The sequence below is a fragment of the Schistocerca nitens genome, chromosome 9 (genome assembly GCF_023898315.1).
Source record: "Schistocerca nitens isolate TAMUIC-IGC-003100 chromosome 9, iqSchNite1.1, whole genome shotgun sequence".
Lineage (NCBI taxonomy): Eukaryota > Metazoa > Arthropoda > Insecta > Orthoptera > Acrididae > Schistocerca > Schistocerca nitens.
Genome location: NC_064622.1, coordinates 19,159,628 through 19,178,020, shown reverse-complemented (window position 1 = coordinate 19,178,020; position 18,393 = coordinate 19,159,628). Strand labels below are relative to the sequence as shown.

The 18,393-nt window shown below is 38.5% G+C and overlaps 1 protein-coding gene across 1 annotated transcript in view; it reads right to left on the bottom strand.

Annotated features, from left to right (window-relative positions):
• Positions 1-16,492, bottom strand: part of LOC126203509 (putative fatty acyl-CoA reductase CG5065) — a 90,118-nt gene extending 73,626 nt beyond the window's left edge. The window contains exons 1-3 of the mRNA XM_049937835.1: positions 16,439-16,492; positions 16,231-16,376; positions 10,338-10,447 (exon numbers count right to left, since the gene is read on the bottom strand). Coding sequence (XP_049793792.1) covers positions 10,338-10,447; positions 16,231-16,376; positions 16,439-16,492 — 310 coding nt within the window. The remainder of the gene's footprint in view (positions 1-10,337; positions 10,448-16,230; positions 16,377-16,438) is intronic.
• Positions 16,493-18,393: the final 1,901 nt, after the last annotated feature.

The following is an 18,393-nucleotide window of genomic DNA, read 5'->3' as shown; positions in this document are numbered from 1 at the left end:
CTGTTTTTAATAACTTGTTACCAAATGAAGTTAAGGTATTGACAGGGGATACTTTTAAAAAGTGAGTCAAGCAGTGGCTTATCCAAAAATGCTCTTATAACTTGAATTTATAATGAATTACAATGTAATAAGAAATAATGTAAACTAAAAAAACTGTAATTGTAAAAACTTTATACTTTGTTGAAAATGCACATGCATGTAAAATTATGTGTTACAAGCAATAAACTGAATTGAACTAAAAATAACATGTACACTTATAACTTCAACTGATGATGCCAATTGCATGTTAAAAATGTTGGAAGGCTAATGTGTAAACAGCTATTCTGTCCACTACCTGTTGATCAATGAATTATTCTAATACTGGTTGCAGATATTGTGGTATGAGGTAAGGTCTATGACATATCAGTGACTCAGTTCCTGTAGGGATGCTATGTTGTGTTATAGATGATTTTGGTAAAGGCCCCTGAGGAAAAACCAAATCCTCAAATTCAAACAATAATTTCTCAATTTGCAATCCATCTATACCTCTAAGAAGCACTAACTTTCTAACCAATGTTGTTTTATTGCTGGTTTTCACATTACTCTGTTGTGCAATGACTGAGCCCTACCCACTTCATCTACAACTTCCAAGTTAGGTGCCAACATTCCTTTGATAAGCACTACTATCAGCGCCAAAATTACCTAAATCCACAGGCACAACTTTCCTGTCCAATTGCTCCCATATGAGTACAGTGCTTCTTGTTGCAAAGCAACATGATGTGTCTAGTACATCATTTACTGCCAGTGGTTCTACCAAGCACCATGCATTAACAGGGCACTCTGGCTTCACATTTACCTAGACCAACTTCTCAGTGCCTTGTGGCACAATAGCATCTGAATAAATCCTTAGTGTTGTTGTCCACAGTCCAAGTTGTTCACCCCTTAACATTGATGCCCCTTGCCTCCATACTCTACTGGCAGCTGTCTTCCCTAGATGGAATGCTGTTTCCCTAATTTTAAGTACACTTTTCTGAAGAGAGATTTTGGCATGCTACATTCCCAGAAAGTCTAATGCTAATATCATGCAGTAACCATCACTTACTTGGGGCATGATTTCTATGCATAGCTCAAAATGCTGCACCTCAACCTGAAAATCTACCATTGCTGAACCCAAAGACTCCACATCATAATCTCCAACTCCACATAAATTATAGTGTGGAGGATTTAATCACATCTGGCCCATGAAGTCCATAGATGTTACAGACACATGCACCCCTCTGTCCAATGGAAACATGTGCTTTCTACCCTTCATTATTCCCACTTTACTACATTCCATTTCTTGCATCCATATAAGTTGCACTGAAATTTACCAGGAACTCCATGTGGCGGACCTGGGATTTCATTTCACACTCAACACCTGTTTTTTCTTACCATTTCTACAATTGTGTTCATGGTGTCCAACTACACCACACCTACCACACAGACGTTGGTGACATTGCCTCTGTATATGTCCCATTCTCCCATATCTATAACATCTGACATTAGCATTCCTGTTACTACATCAGTTTCTTCAAACTCCATGGATAATCTGACCCTCAGGGTATAAATCCTTCAGGGTACTTGTTCTCATCCTTCTTGACATATCAGGTGCAAAATCCCTTAAGGCATGATAAAACTGACAGTGGCTAGTCTAACAAAGGAGTAGGTTGCTTGGCTAATTCTAACTCTTCATCTATAGCTGCAAGACTATTACACAAGTCTCTATTATCTGCTCTCGACTGTGCCATTTCACTGACCATTATTGAACTGCATCCCAATTAGTGACATCCTGCATTTTAAAATCTGCCATTGTGGAGATTTAATCTCTCATAAACATTAAGGAATGCAAAAATTCACCCACAACAGGCTGACACTCACACAAGACACACTTATGTCTTATCATCATCCATTTTGATTCAGTGCACTAACTGGCCATATACGTGTCCCAATGACATAACTCAAACTACTGGCACTGACTCCATACAAGATGCAGAATGCCCCAGCAAATTACATTGACCACATCTCACAGGTTCTAAATAATGCTCCTTTGCATTACATCAGAAATGTGAAAGATCAGCTGATTCCCCTGGCTGCACAAATGTAACCCTCAAATCCCTGAATATCACTTGCTTACACTCCATGCCCTCTACACACAAAATGGGGAAAACAAACCACAAAAACCAATAGTCTGCTCACTCACACTGCTGTTTGATGAAACTGCATGCTGTGTTTGCAAAACCTTGCTGTACGGAGGCCAACTGTCTTGCCATCAGCTGCCAGCCGAGGTCCACGATATCAAGATACTTCTGATACCACTCTGTAGTGATGCAGGGTTAGTGGAGCTGCTGTGGTGTAGACATGGTAGAGTGGTAGGTTGTGGAGGTGGTGGTGCTGGCCAGGGGTGGTTGGAAAAACTTCATTGCCAGATGTGACATCCTTTATTTAGACCTGAGCTACAATACTGAAGCGCTATGAAGCCACCAGGCATGCTGGTGGTGGTGCTGACATCAGAATGTTTTGGCACTGGGATGACTGTTTGACGTCCTATTCTTTTCATTAAGTGTGGCACACAGCTGGGGCGGCAGTTGACGTTTATGTAGTCGCTGTTGTGCCCCTCCAGTGGTGAGGCATCCTTGACTGAATCTTAGATACTACTTGAAAAACGTTACAAAACTGTTTGTTTCTCTGTTGGTTGAGGAAAATTTGTGAGGTCTGCCGAGATATGTTCTTCATGTCAGTGCCCTTCCTAGGGATGAAGGATGCTTTGGCATGGAGAGTAAAAGTTACAGGTAAATGTTCTAACACAAGGGCATTCTTCGCTTTTGCTGTGATAATGTGTGGAACCCCTTTGACTATGCAGACATCAAGCATGTCTGCCAACTTCTTCTCAAGATGGGTAGTTTTTTGGCTCATTGGGGCCAATAGTAGTTGCTTGTTGTTGCTTGATGACACGTAATAGTGTCCTGCATATAGCGTTTGTGAGCCTTTAATTCTAAGCAGCATTTTTTGCATTGAAATCCCCTCGGATAAAAATCATGCCCGGAATGGACGACGACATTGTGAAATTGCCCCTTGGCAGCTTGTATCTCACTATTATGATGTTTTGCCCTCAGGAGGTGCTGATGGCAATAGTGGTTGCCTCAGCAGTCATCAGAGCCAGTACATTCAGCTGATGTTGTATTCTGCAGTACCACCTCCAGCTGTGAGGCAGTAATTTCTGTAGCACCAGATGTTGGTGACTTTTACACTGATGCCTGGCTTCAAGCATGTTTCTTCCATGAGACACAGTAAATTTTTTCTTCATGAAGAAATAGTATGAACTCTCCCCAGCATGTGTGGATGCTGTTGCATTTCCCTTACAAACATGCTCAGATCACATGTTTCAGCATGTCAGCATGTTGGCAGAAAATCATCACTGATGAATTTCAGATTTGCTTTTGTGCACTCCTCGTGTAACCAGAAGTTGCACTTTATGCACAAAACATCTTTCATCACTCGCTTTTCACATTCCCTACATGAAGAACTATTTATTTTTTGCCTTTTTAATGAGAGTGATGTGTCATTACACTTTTCAAGTGGTGCCATCTTGCAACTTGTAAATTATTAGTCATAACATTGTCATTTAGTTTAATTATTTGGGAATCTTTTATACTGAATGGCTGTCCTGTCTCCCATTTGACAATGTCCCATGTAGTTTTAATCTTATTATCTGCATTATTTATTTCTGTCAGAACATTCATACTTCTGGACATTTTGAAGACTTTCCTTAAAATACCATAGTATTTTTTTTTTTAGTATGCAAGTAAAGTTGGATCTTAACTTACTCTGCCTTTAGTTATCCTCAGCCTGGTTATTTTTTTAATGGAACTTCTGGATAATTTTTTAGGAAGCCAGCTTTCAAATATTGACATTGACTTTGACGTTAGCATCTCTTTCTACGTGTTCCTCATCCCGTACTATCTCTTTACTCTTAAAATATTGTATCCTGTTCTCATTAATAAGCCTCACTGCTTTGCATGAATCTGCCTCTGTGTTGTAAGGTGCCACACTGTTTATTTCCACTAACTAGCAATTGGATACACACTAATTTGTATTGGTTCTAGTGTCCCATTTCTTCTGTTTCCCGATGAGTGCTAGAGAAGGCAGGAGTCAGTCCCATTAGCATAGCAAGCCTTTCAGCAGAGCAAGTCATTCATCAATGGTGGCATATGCCCAGACTGCAGTGGTGCATATTTCATCATCCTTATTCAGCTCAAGAGATGTAATAGTGGGGTGACCAGTTGCAGCATCCAATGGACCGAGACCCATCGGTTGCCAGGCAGCTGACACTTGTGCATCAGTTGCTGAAATCACAGCTACAGTGCACTCATTCACCTCTGTATTCACAACTCAAATTTGTGTGGTGTGAGGAGCCCAAGTTCTGTCCATTAGACCCATGTCCCCTTGCTGTGGCATTGCCCTGCTGCGTGACTGTCAATTGCTGCTGATGCCTGGTGATAGTTTTGTGGTGGTGGCAAAATTTATTGGGGCCACCAGCAGGAATTATGCATGGATGAGAAAGCAATCATAGTTGGACAAAAATAGCGTTCACAGTGCTCCTACCGGGAGCTGAAGAGATGCCTTCCACATGTGTGCAGAGGGCAATGGTGTTGCTGTGGGTGAAAGCTGAACTAACTGTCTACAATGCACTGCATCGTGTCAAAAATCAGGGGTTCTTGTTCCTTGCATTTTATTTTCATTGCAGCTAGTGCCAGACCACGTGCATTGATTACTTGAAATCTAGCATCTCTGTTGACATGATAGTCTATTGCATGGATAAGTACAGCCCCCTTGATAATGACATCACAGAATGATGACATTCTCATAACACATGTGATGCCCTGTGTTCAGGCAGTGCTATGCTATCATTGTTTCACCAGGTTGGGCAAGCCATGTATTATTTATGGTGTTCAATACAATGTTCTTGCTCCTGTGATATCTGCCCAATGTAAGATTTCCCACACTGGCATGGAATCTTCTGTAATCCACTTTTCTAAGCCCAATATTTGTAGGCCAAAAGCTGTCATTACTTGCACACAATGTGGTAGTGACTTACACTCCCAGGTACATAAAATGCTCGTAGTCTCAGATCCTCACATTCTGCCTGGTGAGCTGCAACACCAAGGACTGATAAACAGGTACACAGTGCATTCCAATCAAAGTGAATTCACTGTAGAATTGTAAATGATGGAGTGGAGACACCCACTACAAAGACCTTCTCATCATATTTGTGAAGTTTTATCACAAATTTTTTGAAATGTCTCCTGTAGCTGAATAAAATGATTCAGATTATGCAATTTATGAGACAAATAAATCAAAATTGACAATTCACTGGAATTATGTCACTGAACATTAAATAAAACACACATTAAAATAAAACAATATGTCCATTACCACAGTGAGGTGTGAAATATTGTAAGCAAAGAAAATGTTGCAGATAGCATCAAAATTGAATTAGTGTTCTTTTTCTTTTTGCCTGTTTCTCCAATTACAGAAATATTAATGATGCATTTTTCCCCTTCCAATTACACCTTTTCAATTATTCAGACTTTTTTCTATATTTCAGGTTTTTAATTTTCAGTGTCATTCTAACAGTATTGGTATTAAAAAAGATAGTTGCCACTCGCCATGTAGCAGAGAAGCTGAGTCACATATAGACACAAAAAAAAGACTGTGAGAAAGTAAGCTTTCTGCCAAGAAAGTCTTCATTGGAAACAGATAACACACACACACACACACACACACACACACACACACACACACACACACACACACACACACACACACAAAGTGTCTGGCTGCTGAGGCCAAACCTGCATCTTTCTTCTTAGTTGACATCATGACCAGCTATACCCTTTACTTCTTCTTTGAAACCGTCACCTACAAACAAATCCAGAGTACAGCTATGGGCACCTGTATGGCACCATCCTACGCCAACCTATTTGTGGGCCATCTAGATGAATCCTTCCTAAACATCCAGAATCCCAAACCCCTCACCTGGTTCAGATTCACCAATGACATCTTCGTGATCTGGTTCGAGGGTGAGGACACCCTATCCACATTCCTCCAGAACTTCAAACCCTTCTCTCCATTCACTTCACTTGATCCTATGCAACCCGAAAATCCACCTTCCTCGATGTCAACCTCCACCTCAAAGACAGCTACGTCAGTACCTCCGTCCATATTAAACCTACTAACCACCAGCAATACCTCCACTACGACAGCTGCCACCCGTTCCATACTAAGAAGTCCCTTCCACACAACCTAGCCACCGATGGCCATCGCATCTGTAGTGATGAGTGGTCCATCTTGAAATATACCAAGTGTCTCATTGAGGACTTCACAGACCATAATTACCCTCCCAACCTTGTTCAAAACCTGATCTCCCAGAGCTCATCTCCCATCACCCACCACCTCCCGAAGTCCCAGATAAGCATTCACCTCATAACTTTGTATCACCCAGGACTGGAGCAACTCAATGACATTCTCTATCAGGATTTCAACTACCTCTCGCTATGTCCTGAAATGAGAAATGTCGTACCTATTATCCTTCCCACCCATCCCACAGTGCTATTCCACTATCCACCGAATCACCACAACATCCTCATCAATCCCTACACAAACCCTGCTTCCAACCCCTTGCCTCATGGCTCATATCCCTGAAATAGACCTATATGCCAGACCTGTCCCATACATCTTCCCAAAACCACATATTTGAGCCCCATCACAAGCTTCACCTATCCTGTCAATGTTAGGGCTACCTGTGAAATTAGTCATACAATCTACAAGCTAAGCTGCAACCACAGTGCTGCCTTCTACCTGGGGGTGATGACTAACAAGCTGGATGTCCACATGAATGGCCACTGACAAACTGTGGCCAAGAAACAGCTGGACCATCCAGTTTCTGTGCTGCACAACATGGCATTCTTCAATTCAATGACTGTCTCACAACCTGTGCCATCTGGATCCTTCCCACCAACATCAGCTTATCTGAATTGTGCAGGTGGGAACTCTCCCTGGAGATTCCCATAACCCTCCTGGCTTCAACTTTCATTAGTCACTGTCCTTACCCATCAGTCCCTTCCCTGTTCCAATTCCAGCACTGCACAGCCCTCCATTCCACCAATGCACCAACTGTCTTTTACTGCTCTTCTTGTCCACTAACTTGCCCTCCATCTAACCTCCTACCCTCTCTCCACCTTGTTCCTGTATGCCCCCACAAGAAGCACTTTATCAACCCCCACCTGTACCCTACTATCATGCCACCTCCATGGCCCAGCCTCCTCCTTACCCCCACCATCTGGTTGCATCTCCCATTTTGCGCTGATGCTCACAGTCTGTCCTCAGCAGCCAGAGATTGTGGTCATATGTTTATGAGTTGTATTTACGTGAGTGCGCATGTGTGTTGGCTATTTCCCATGGTGGTCTTGTTGGCTGAAAGCTTATTTTCCGACACTCTTTCTGTTATGCCTATCTGCGACTCAGCATCTCTGCTATATGGTGAATAGCAACTGTCCTTCTTAATATCGTTATATTCTATCTTGGATTTTCCATTGTGTACCATTATTGGTATACTAAAAAAATTTTTTTGGGAATAACTCGCTGAGTACTCTGGATTTAATCATAATAAGACTTTAATTTTAGATAGTTGAACTAAAACTGTGACATTCAAACTCATATTGATAATTACAAAAAACATATTCTGTGTGTGCTTCTGAAACATGCCTACAATTTAGAAATTGAAGTAATATAGCTATAAAACAATGAGTGAATACATGCCAGTCATTTAAGATACTAGTAACTTCATGAACTTCCTGACAAATTTAGTTCTTGACAAACAATTCATTCTCAAACTCATCAAATCAGTTATATAAAAATGATACTTTTAGAATCTTGCACACTTTGACAAATTTAGTTCTTGACATACAATTCATTCTCAAACTCATCAAATCAGTTATATAAAAATGATACTTTTAGAATCTTGCACACTCCCACATAATGTTTTGAGGATGCTCGTATCAACAAGGAAAGAAATTTCTTGGTAACCCTTCAGATGTAAGTTACTTTTCAACATGCAGGACAAACTAATCATGAAACCAATTGCAAAAGAAATCTTTAAACATCCAGAGGCTTTGATGATTTTTGTAGCAGATAGGGAGACTTCCAGGCCAATTTTTTCAGAGCTCTTGGCTTGGCAGACACACCAGTGACCATAAGCAAAGAGTAGTGAATTGTGCTGGTGCTGTCGAGATCTGTAGTAAATCATGTTACTGGTTGAGGTAGACACGTGAAGCAGCTGCACAAAGCCTACTGCAGCTGTTAGGGACCTCCTTTCGCTGCTGCTACTGTATGAAGATATGTGGTATGGAGATGAAGAGCAAGAGGCCAAGGATAAGGCCAAGGGACAAGTGGCTGAAAGGAGTGGTGGAAGGCATTTGGAAGAGGGAAGAAGACAGCCACAGCATCGAGAGAGACACAGTGGAAAGCCCGGAGGAGATGGGAGATGCTTGTTTTCCAAATGGAAATTCCTTATGGTGGAGAACTATACAAGATGGTGATATTGTGGTGAATACAATTTTAAAATTTAAGCTTGCCTCATTAGTATTATATAGTTGATCAGGTGTGTAACTCTTTTCTCTAAGTCTTTAAATTCCTCAGGAATCAGAAAAGCTGCTGTGTCATTTGGGAATAAATTCCATGAAAAAATTATAGCTGCCATACCACATTATGTGTTTTCCACCTGTTTAGCAAACTTTCACTAACCAATAATTTTTTTACCATCACCAATGTTTTCGAATGTTTCCTTCACCTCATCCATAACTACGGTATCTGAAAATTGCTTGTCTCTGCTATGCTGCTGTTGGACTCAGGCACAGACAGTTCATCTGTTTATGGGGAAAATCAACCTCCTCACACTTTTCTGTCACAAAGAATTTATATAGATTGTTTCACAAATACATGTAGATTTTGTCTGTTTCTTTTGCAGTCATCACTACCTGAGCTGATACACCATACTTACTAGTAACTGAATATAGTTTTTAACTGTCAATAGTTTTAGTACCTGTAAAATATTTGGGAGGGAAACTACCAAGCGTTTATGCTTTAAAGTCGTGATTTTCTCATATATAAAATTTAGTGGGGCACTGTCTGAACGCTGCAAAAATCAAAACTGGAATGCAAAACAATAATGATGTTGGTGTTCTCTAAATGCTGTTTTCTATGTACAAAGAAATTAAGTCATAACACTGTTTATGTGCCACAGGAAATTATTTTCTCTGAAACCAGCTTTCATTAAGAGATCATGCATACAGCTGAACTGGAATATCATAGGTAATGAATGTTTTGATGGCAATAAAAATACACACTGACTGAGGTAAATACTGTTTCCTGTGACCCTAAGATAATTAGTAGTGGTTACTAAATCCTGAAAAGGTCTTGAACAATCAGAAGCTCTGACAATTTTTATTCACATAATTGGTGTTCTGCTACATCTTTCATTAAATCCAGTTACACATCATACCAAAATATTGCAGACAAGATCCACTGAACATGAAAATAACTAAGATATAAGTAAGAGCAAAAGTTAATCTGTTAATTGAACTAAAGTAAATTTCAAAGCATGATAATGAAGTATGTTGAGTGTAAGTAAATGCCTCATTTTGGAATAGATCAATAATGGCAATATTTTTATTTCTGCAAACAATCATTTTTAGTTTCAAGAGTAACACAAGTAAATGACCGTTCTTATTTATTTGTTTATTTATTTTATTACACAACTATGTAAAATGAAAGGAGACTCTTCTAGGTTCCAGAATGATCTCCCCTCGGCAGGGGAGTGTGTGCTCATTTGAAACTTCCTGACAGATCAAACCTATGTGAGGGACAGGGGCTCAAATCTGTGACATTTGTCTTTCATGGGCAAGTACTCACCAACTGATCTACTCAAAAAAGACTGTGGCCCCTCTCACAGCTTTACTCCCACTACTGCCTTTCTCATGTTTTCCAAGTTTAAAGAAGTTGTGCCACATACTTTGTCACACTTGCACTCCCAGGTTTGCTAGAAAGTGTCATTTTCCTCTTATACATAGTGAAGATAAATGATCACAAAAAGACTTATTTAGGCTCTATATAATACATAAAATGCTTTTCGTGATACAATGGCATTTTAAAAGCTCTCATTATTTTTTAGAACCTGAATAACTCCAAGAAAAATTATATTTTATTTGCATATTCCTCTTTGTTGTGTTTGACAATCTAGTATTATACAGATAAGTACTTACCTATTGACGGTCTAAGTATTGCCACTGGTAACAAGTCTCTAAAGTCATTTATCACATTTTCAGCAAGTGATTTTGTGTATACATATGTGTTGGGTAGATTTCCCAGCAACCTAAAAATCACAAACATAATCAGTGTAAATACCAGACCAATTAATGAAAGAATTTTAAATGTCTATGTCTGTTATCTCATCCCAAGTTTTTAACAACATTTCAAGAATATTTCAACATCCTGGAGAGCTAACACACACAGATAATATTTATTCACAAACATAGTTTTTTTCCTTCTCCATGTGGATGTGCTTAATGCTTAAAAACCAGGTACTGCAGCCTTGAATGTGATATAGTGTTGAATAAGATTACTAGCCTGTTGTCAGCTATTCTGTTTAATTCATTTTTTTAGGTTCTTTTCTTTTATGCGGACATGATTTCTGTGGCTGTAAATGAACTTCAACAGCTTAGGTTTTCACATCCGGCCATACGGAGTGACCACGTTGTTTCAGGCGCCGTGTCATGTCATGGATTGTGCGACCCCTCCTGCCGGAGGTTCGAGTCCTCCCTCAGGCATGGGTGTATGTGTTGTTCTTAGCATAAGTTAGTTTAAGTAGTGCGCAAGTCCAGGGACCGATGACCTCAGCAGTTTGATCCCTTAGGAATTCACATACATTTGAAGTTTTTTTGTTTTTCACAGCTGTCTCTATATGAGAAAGCTACAGTTAAGAAAAGAGGTGTAAGCAAGTACAAGAACAATTCTGAATGTTCCAATTGAAAAGTTGTTTTTTCTCCTGTGAAATAAAAAAAAAAATCTGTTTTGCTTTCCATGTTTGCTCTTTGTAGATGATGTAATGTGGACAGAAGATGGTTTTAGAAATGTAAACAAAATGATGGAAACAAACTGAAAAGCATGAAAAGTCAAAGAGGCCTGCCAATAATGCAGTTTCACTTTCACTTTTAGGAACAGAGAGAATTAAGGAGAAACTTAGTGAGGTGTCAGACTTTCAGTAGGTTAAAAATAACAGAGGAACTTTTTCTGAGTAATAGACTGTATTTACTTTTGTTGAAAATTCAAAACTCTCTTACGTGGGCATCACAAAAATGACAATTTACTCCTGTGAAAACAGGGGCACTTTGGGAATTATTAAATTTTGCATCTAAGTTAGATTCAGATCTGAAGAATCGTTTAGAATCTAGTGTAGAAGTCAAAGGTGTTTTTAAGACCATTCAGAATGAGATACTTGACTGTCGGCTACAAATAAATGTACTATGAGGAGATAAGGACAGAAACTGGAAAAGATTCTTTTACAAACTGTCATGGGTAATGAAACATGGGCAGTCAGGAACTATTAGAATCACTACTGTTAACCTTCAATCTGCTCCCCATGATCTCATTCCCAACAAGAGTATATGGGCACAGCTAGACCCTGATTGATAATCTGTTCCTAGATCCCACAAATTACAATGAAGTGATGACACGGGTAGTAACAAATGGTCTGTCTGATCACGACGGTCAAATGACAACCCTAAAACTTGCCGGCAGGAAACAGCACATGGCCATTGTAACCAAGTTAAACATGTTAGAACAATAAATGCTGAATCTACTTGCTTGTTCAGAAATAGTTTATGCCATGAACTATGGGAGGAAGTATACCAGGCTGACACATGAATGAGAAGCTCAACTCTTTCCTGAGCTTATTCCTTAAACATTTTGAAGCTTCTTTTCCTCAAATACAGATTAAAATAAAACCAACCCCTAGTAAAAAAAGAAAGAGTGGCTAACTACTGGCATAAAAATATCATGTAACAAAAAGGGAGATCTGTATGTACAATAGAGGACTAGTACAGACCCAGCAGTAGAGTTACACTATAAGAAATACTGTAAAATTCTAACAAGCGTAATCAAGAAGGCCAAACAGTTGCACTATGCACAAAACATTAGCAACTGAAACAATAAAATAAAAACCATATGGCACATCATAAAAAGTGAAACAAATAGGAACATAAATACTGACAATAATAACCACAAAGTTGCAGCCTTAGATTTCAACAATGTTTCTCTCACTATAGCTGAAAAAACAGTGAACCATAATAAACAGTCTAACACACAAGCTATTGAACTACTTAACCACATGCAAACAACATCTAAAGTAGCACTTCATTTCGGAAGTACAACTCCTAAAGAAATTGAAAAACCCATAAAATTACTCAAAACTCAGATTCATGTGGATACGATGGTGTATCAAGTAGGATTTTAAAATCATGTGCACACTTAATCAGTTATATACTGTTATATACTGTTAACTCTTTGCCTTTACAAATGTCTGCTTGTGTCTGTGTATATGCGGATGGATATGTGTGTGTGTGCGAGTGTATACCCGTCCTTTTTTCCCCCTAAGGTAAGTCTTTCCGCTCCCGGGATTGGAATGACTCCTTACCCTCTCCCTTAAAACCCACTTCCTTTCATCTTTCCCTCTCCTTCCCTCTTTCCTGACGAAGCAACCGTTTGTTGCGAAAGCTAGAATTTTGTGTGTATGTTTGTGTTTGTTTGTGTGTCTATCGACCTGCCAGCGCTTTTGTTTGGTAAGTCTCATCACTTTCTTTCTTTTTAGTTATATACTGTGTTATTTGCACAACCAATCTATGGAAACTGGTGTGTTCGCAGATAGATTAAAACATGCAGTGGTAATGCAATCCATAAAATTGGAGCAAGGTATGAAATATCCAAATATTGGCTGCTGCCAGTGTTCTCAAAGGTATTTGACAGAATAGTGTATGATAGGATTTATAGTCACACTACACAAAATGGCTTACTGGCTCCTTCACAGTTCGGTTTTCGTAAGGGCTCCTCCACAGACAGTTCTATATTTAACCTAACAGATGAATTTTAGGTGAAATAAATTACAAAAGGTGTCTAATGGGGATATTTTGTGACCTTGCCAAGGCATTTGATTGTGTAGATCACAACAAACTCTTAAAAAAGCTTCCACATTATGGCATTAAAGACAAATCTTTGACTTGAATGGAATCATACTTACAGAACAGGAAGCAAAGGGTTGTCTTAAGGGGAACAGGTACAGCATTAAAATCAGACTGGGGAAATATAAAGTATGGAGTCCTGCAGGGCTCAATTCTTGAGCCACTAATTTTCATGATATACATTAATGATCTACCAATCACAATCAATAACAGAGCAAAAATAGTAATGTTTGCCAAGAATACAAGTATCCTCTTTAAAGGACCCAACTCCACAATGCAGGATTCAGCCATGTCAGTCTCTACTCAAGTACACAAATGGCTCACTGTGAATAGGCTATCCTTAAATCTTTCAAAAACCAATATGATACAGTTTATGACAAAAAATAAAAAAATAAAGTTCCTGAAATACATGTTAAGAATCACAAAATTAATGAAACCACACATACAAAATTCCTAGGTATCCAGATAGACAGTCACCTAAGATGGAAAGAACAAATTGATCAGCTGGTGAAGAAACTTGGCTCATCATGCTTTGCACTAAGAGCTCTCCATCAGTTAGTGGACAGAGAAATAATGTTGTTGTCATATTTTACATATTTCCATTCTGTTCTCTCCTATGGCGTAATTTTCTGGGGAAATCCTGCAGGCGTTGAAAAAGTCTTCAGAATACAAAAATGAGCAGCGAGACTAATATGTGGGGTCCCTAATGGGGCATCTTGCAGAGGTCTCTTCCAATCTCTCAGAATACTTACCATCATAGGTCAGTATAAATACTCACTTATTTGTAGCCAAGAACAGGGAATTGTTTCAGCAAAATTGTGATATTCACAACCATGACACAAGACAGGTGAAAAATTTTCACCAAGGCTCTCACTAAAGTACATAGGGGAGTTACTGAGTCAGGTATAAAGGTCTTCAATAAGCTCCCTATCAATATAAAAAAGGAAATAAATAATGTACAGGTTTTCAAAAGGAAACTAAAATTATTCCTCACTGAACAAACTTTCTATAAAATTAATGAATACTTAGAGTTATAAGGTACAAGAGTGGGGGAAACTGCCTAATAAAAGCACTCCCTTAAAGATAAAGTGTGATGCTGTTACTTTTAGTTTAACTGAAATTGTGGTGATAAAATGTAAATTTAACTATGTCATTATGAGAAAATGTGAACTCCCATGTAACCCACATTCACTTAAACCTCTTCTTAAGGAATGCAGTTAAAATTTGTATTCAATCCAGACCATGACCATGAAGCAAATTTACCTGCTTATATATGTCAGTAGCATAAAAATATGCACTATCACTTATTCTGCTATTTTAAACAGTTACTTAAACTGTTTTTGGCATAATGCAGGCTTTAATACTGCATGCTAGTCATTGTTCTTGGTAAACAAACAAATGTCTGTGCAATGTGATGTATAAATGTTCATGTACTACTGTATTGCATGAATTGACTTGTCCTATATTACTTGTACATTGGTTGTATAATATGTAATCAACAGGACCAAATAAATAAATAAATAAAAAGGAAGTGAGTATTGCACAAAATGGAACAAAATTGTTCTCTAACATTCAGGCTGTTCTAACAGTCTTCTCAAGAGCACTGCAATGCATGTCCATTCTCAATAAGTATATGGACATCATAATTCCATGTGTTTCCTCTACAACGTAGAACTTGAACATACAGACCACAAAAATTTACAATATTTAAAAAATGGCATTACTGAATTCAATCAACAACAAATGTTGATGGAACCATTGTCACAGGAATTTTAAAATACCTGTATGATGATAATTTTAAGATTTTGTTACAGCTTTTTCATCGGATTATGCCTTATGTTGAAATAACTTACGACCAAATGTAACCTCAAGAAACTGAAGTTAATGAATATGTAACAAAATTTGAAACTGCTATTTTACAATTAAGGAACTAAAAGCACTGCGAGAATCTTTTGAAGACACTTTTAAAAGAAGCTGAGTAAGCAATTGACTGTATAATGGACAGATATACTTCCATTAAATGCATAGTACCTGCTTAATTTTTCAGTGAGAAATGCTTCACTAGTTTTATGAATGAACACCCTACAGAAGATATGATACTGGTCTCTGAAGCTTATGCCATGATTGACAATGAAAACCTAGAAACTTGACTAAAAACATTGTACTGTAGGTCTGATATTTATGAATATTGCAAATTAACAGAGCTGCTCATATTTATCTTGTAAAATAATGTATATGATGTTCTTAGTGAAATTACAAAACTCATAAAAAACCCTGTTGACAGTTTGGATAACTAAATCAGAGGCAGAATGCTGCTTTTTAACACTGAAAAATACAAAAACTTTTTTAAAAGCACTATGAATTTGAAAAGACTGAATGCACTTGGAGTCCTTTTAATGGAGAAAATTTTTCTCAGTTATCATCCAGAGCTCAAGCAGAAAAATATTGATCTTTTCGCATAAATAAAAACAAGAAGAACGAATTTCGTTTTCAAATAAATAGATTAAGCTTGAAAAGTAACAATTTGAATTAAAGAAAACAAGAATATGATTTTATTCTTGTAGAAATTTAACAAGTTTCTGAATGAATTTTCCTTTTTTACATGTAAGTTCCCTTTTACAAGATTTCAAATGATGCTATTTTATATAGCAGTACTCCCACTAACTTTAGCCAAGAGCTACCACTGATACCTGCACTATAATAAAAAAAATTATGTTTGTGGCAAATGAATGATTGACATTAGCAGATGTTATGTCATGGTACATAAGTGTTACCATTGTTTTGACAGAAATCTGCATGTGTGTTTTGTAATGTTGTAGAGATTAATGGGCATAGGGACAACAGATATCTTGTAACTGCTAAAACAATTATGATGCACCTGTAGAGAGAGATTTTATTTATAGTGTATAATAATATAACATACCTTGGAGTCAGTTTCTCAAGATTTTCAGGATCCATATTCTCTGCAAGTTCTATTAGTTTCATGTAGTTGCCACGGGCAGGATACACAATTTCTTGTGGTGCTTTATGGTCACAGTTACTGTATGCTGTTGAGACATGCACAAATGCCTGTGGAAAGAAAAACAATCAATAGTTATCTCACCTGACTACTCTTTCATTTAAAATGTTACTGTCAGTTGCCACAGAACAAGGCTACACCAGTAGTTGGTAACATGAGTGCTCATGATTCTAACTTAATAATGTCATTCCAGGTCAAAAATCCGAATGAGAAATTTTTAAGTTAGTTCCATGCTGCATAGATCAGGCTTACAATAAACTTTATTATGTGGAACACGTCAGCCGAACAAAAGATTGCATACACAATTAAAAATGTATTTATAGGACTACACGCTGACTATTTATAAGATTGTAATTAATTATATATCTAAAAACAAAGATGATGTGACTTACCGAATGAAAGCGCTGGCAGGTCGATAGACACACAAACAAACACAAACACACACACAAAATTCAAGCTTTTGCAACAAACTGTTGCCTCATCAGGAAAGAGGGGAAGGAGAGGGAAAGACGAAAGGATGTGGGTTTTAAGGGAGAGGGTAAGGAGTTTGAAAACTTTAAATATGTCTGCTTGTGTCTGTATATGTGTGGATGGAAATGTGTGTGTGTGCGAGTGTATACCTGTCCTTTTTTCCCCCTAAGGTAAGTCTTTCTGCTCCCGGGATTGGAATGACTCCTTACCCTCTCCCTTAAAACCCACATCCTTTCGTCTTTCCCTCTCCTTCCCCTCTTTCCTGATGAGGCAACAGTTTGTTGCGAAAGCTTGAATTTTGTGTGTGTGTTTGTGTTTGTTTGTGTGTCTATCGACCTGCCAGCGCTTTTATTCGGTAAGTCACATCATCTTTGTTTTTAGATATATATTTTTAACACATGGAATGTTTCCCTCTATTATATTGATATTTGTAATTAATTACTTATTTTTAATCGGCAGAGAAGCGAAGCAGTGCCAGGAATCGTCGTGGCCGAACGTGGCTCAGCAGTGTCGCACGCCCCACAGTAGCAGTGAGGGGCTGGACGTGGGAGGTGGGCTAACCTGTTTCACTGTAGAGCCAGGGTGGAGGCTCTCCTCACCACTGGGCATCCTCTTCTGAAGATACAGCCAGTAGTGACAGGTCATTTTTTTCTTTTTTCTGTCATTTCTTTCACTTTCTTACACTAGGTATTCATCCACTGTAGAGTGAAAGTTTCATTCTAGAAATATCCCCCAGGCTGTGGCTAAGCCATGTCTCCACAATATCCTTTCTCCCAGGAGTGCTAGTTCTGCAAGGTTTGCAGGAGAGCTTCTGTGAAGTTTGGAAGGTAGGAGACGAGGTAATGGCGGAATTAAAGCTGTGAGGGCGGGGCGTGACTCGTGCTCGGGTAGCTCAATCGGTAGGGCACTTGCCCACGAAAGGCAAAGGTCCCGAGTTCGAGTCTTCGTCCGGCACACAGTTTTAATCAGCCGGGAAGTTTCACTAGGTATTTATGTCTTCGTTGGCACAGCTTACCTGTGTTTGGTAATAATATCAAAACATAATTGCAATTTATTTCATATTCTGTAATGGACAAATATGTTTTCTTATTATTACACAAATATAGAAAGACTTTAAATTCTTTTGTCCATTTTATGTGCATTTGTAATATTAACTGAGATGTGAAGACTGCTGTGTAAATCGTACAAATCGTACACATGAAAACACTTAGTAATACACAGTGTGGGAGAATTTGTGTTTGTGTGTGTAGGTTTGAAATGGAAAGACTTACCGAGACATTGAATTGTGGAAATCAACAACTGACTATAGTAGTGGGGGAACTGACACATTTCGTTAGTGTGGGTTGCATACATTCAGTGGCATACTTGATTGACTTATGGCCCCCTTAACCTATTATTCTGTGGATTAATTTTATGACCCCCTAGGGGTAGTCCATCCTTGTGAGAATCTGCCTTTCTGAAAACCCTCCATTCCCCCCCTCTCCATCACCGCCTCCCCCCCACCCTGTGGGAAATCTCAACCCCTCTCCCATCCACCTCTCTGATACCGGCACACTTTTGATATCAAATTAATTGACTAATTAATTAAGTCGATTT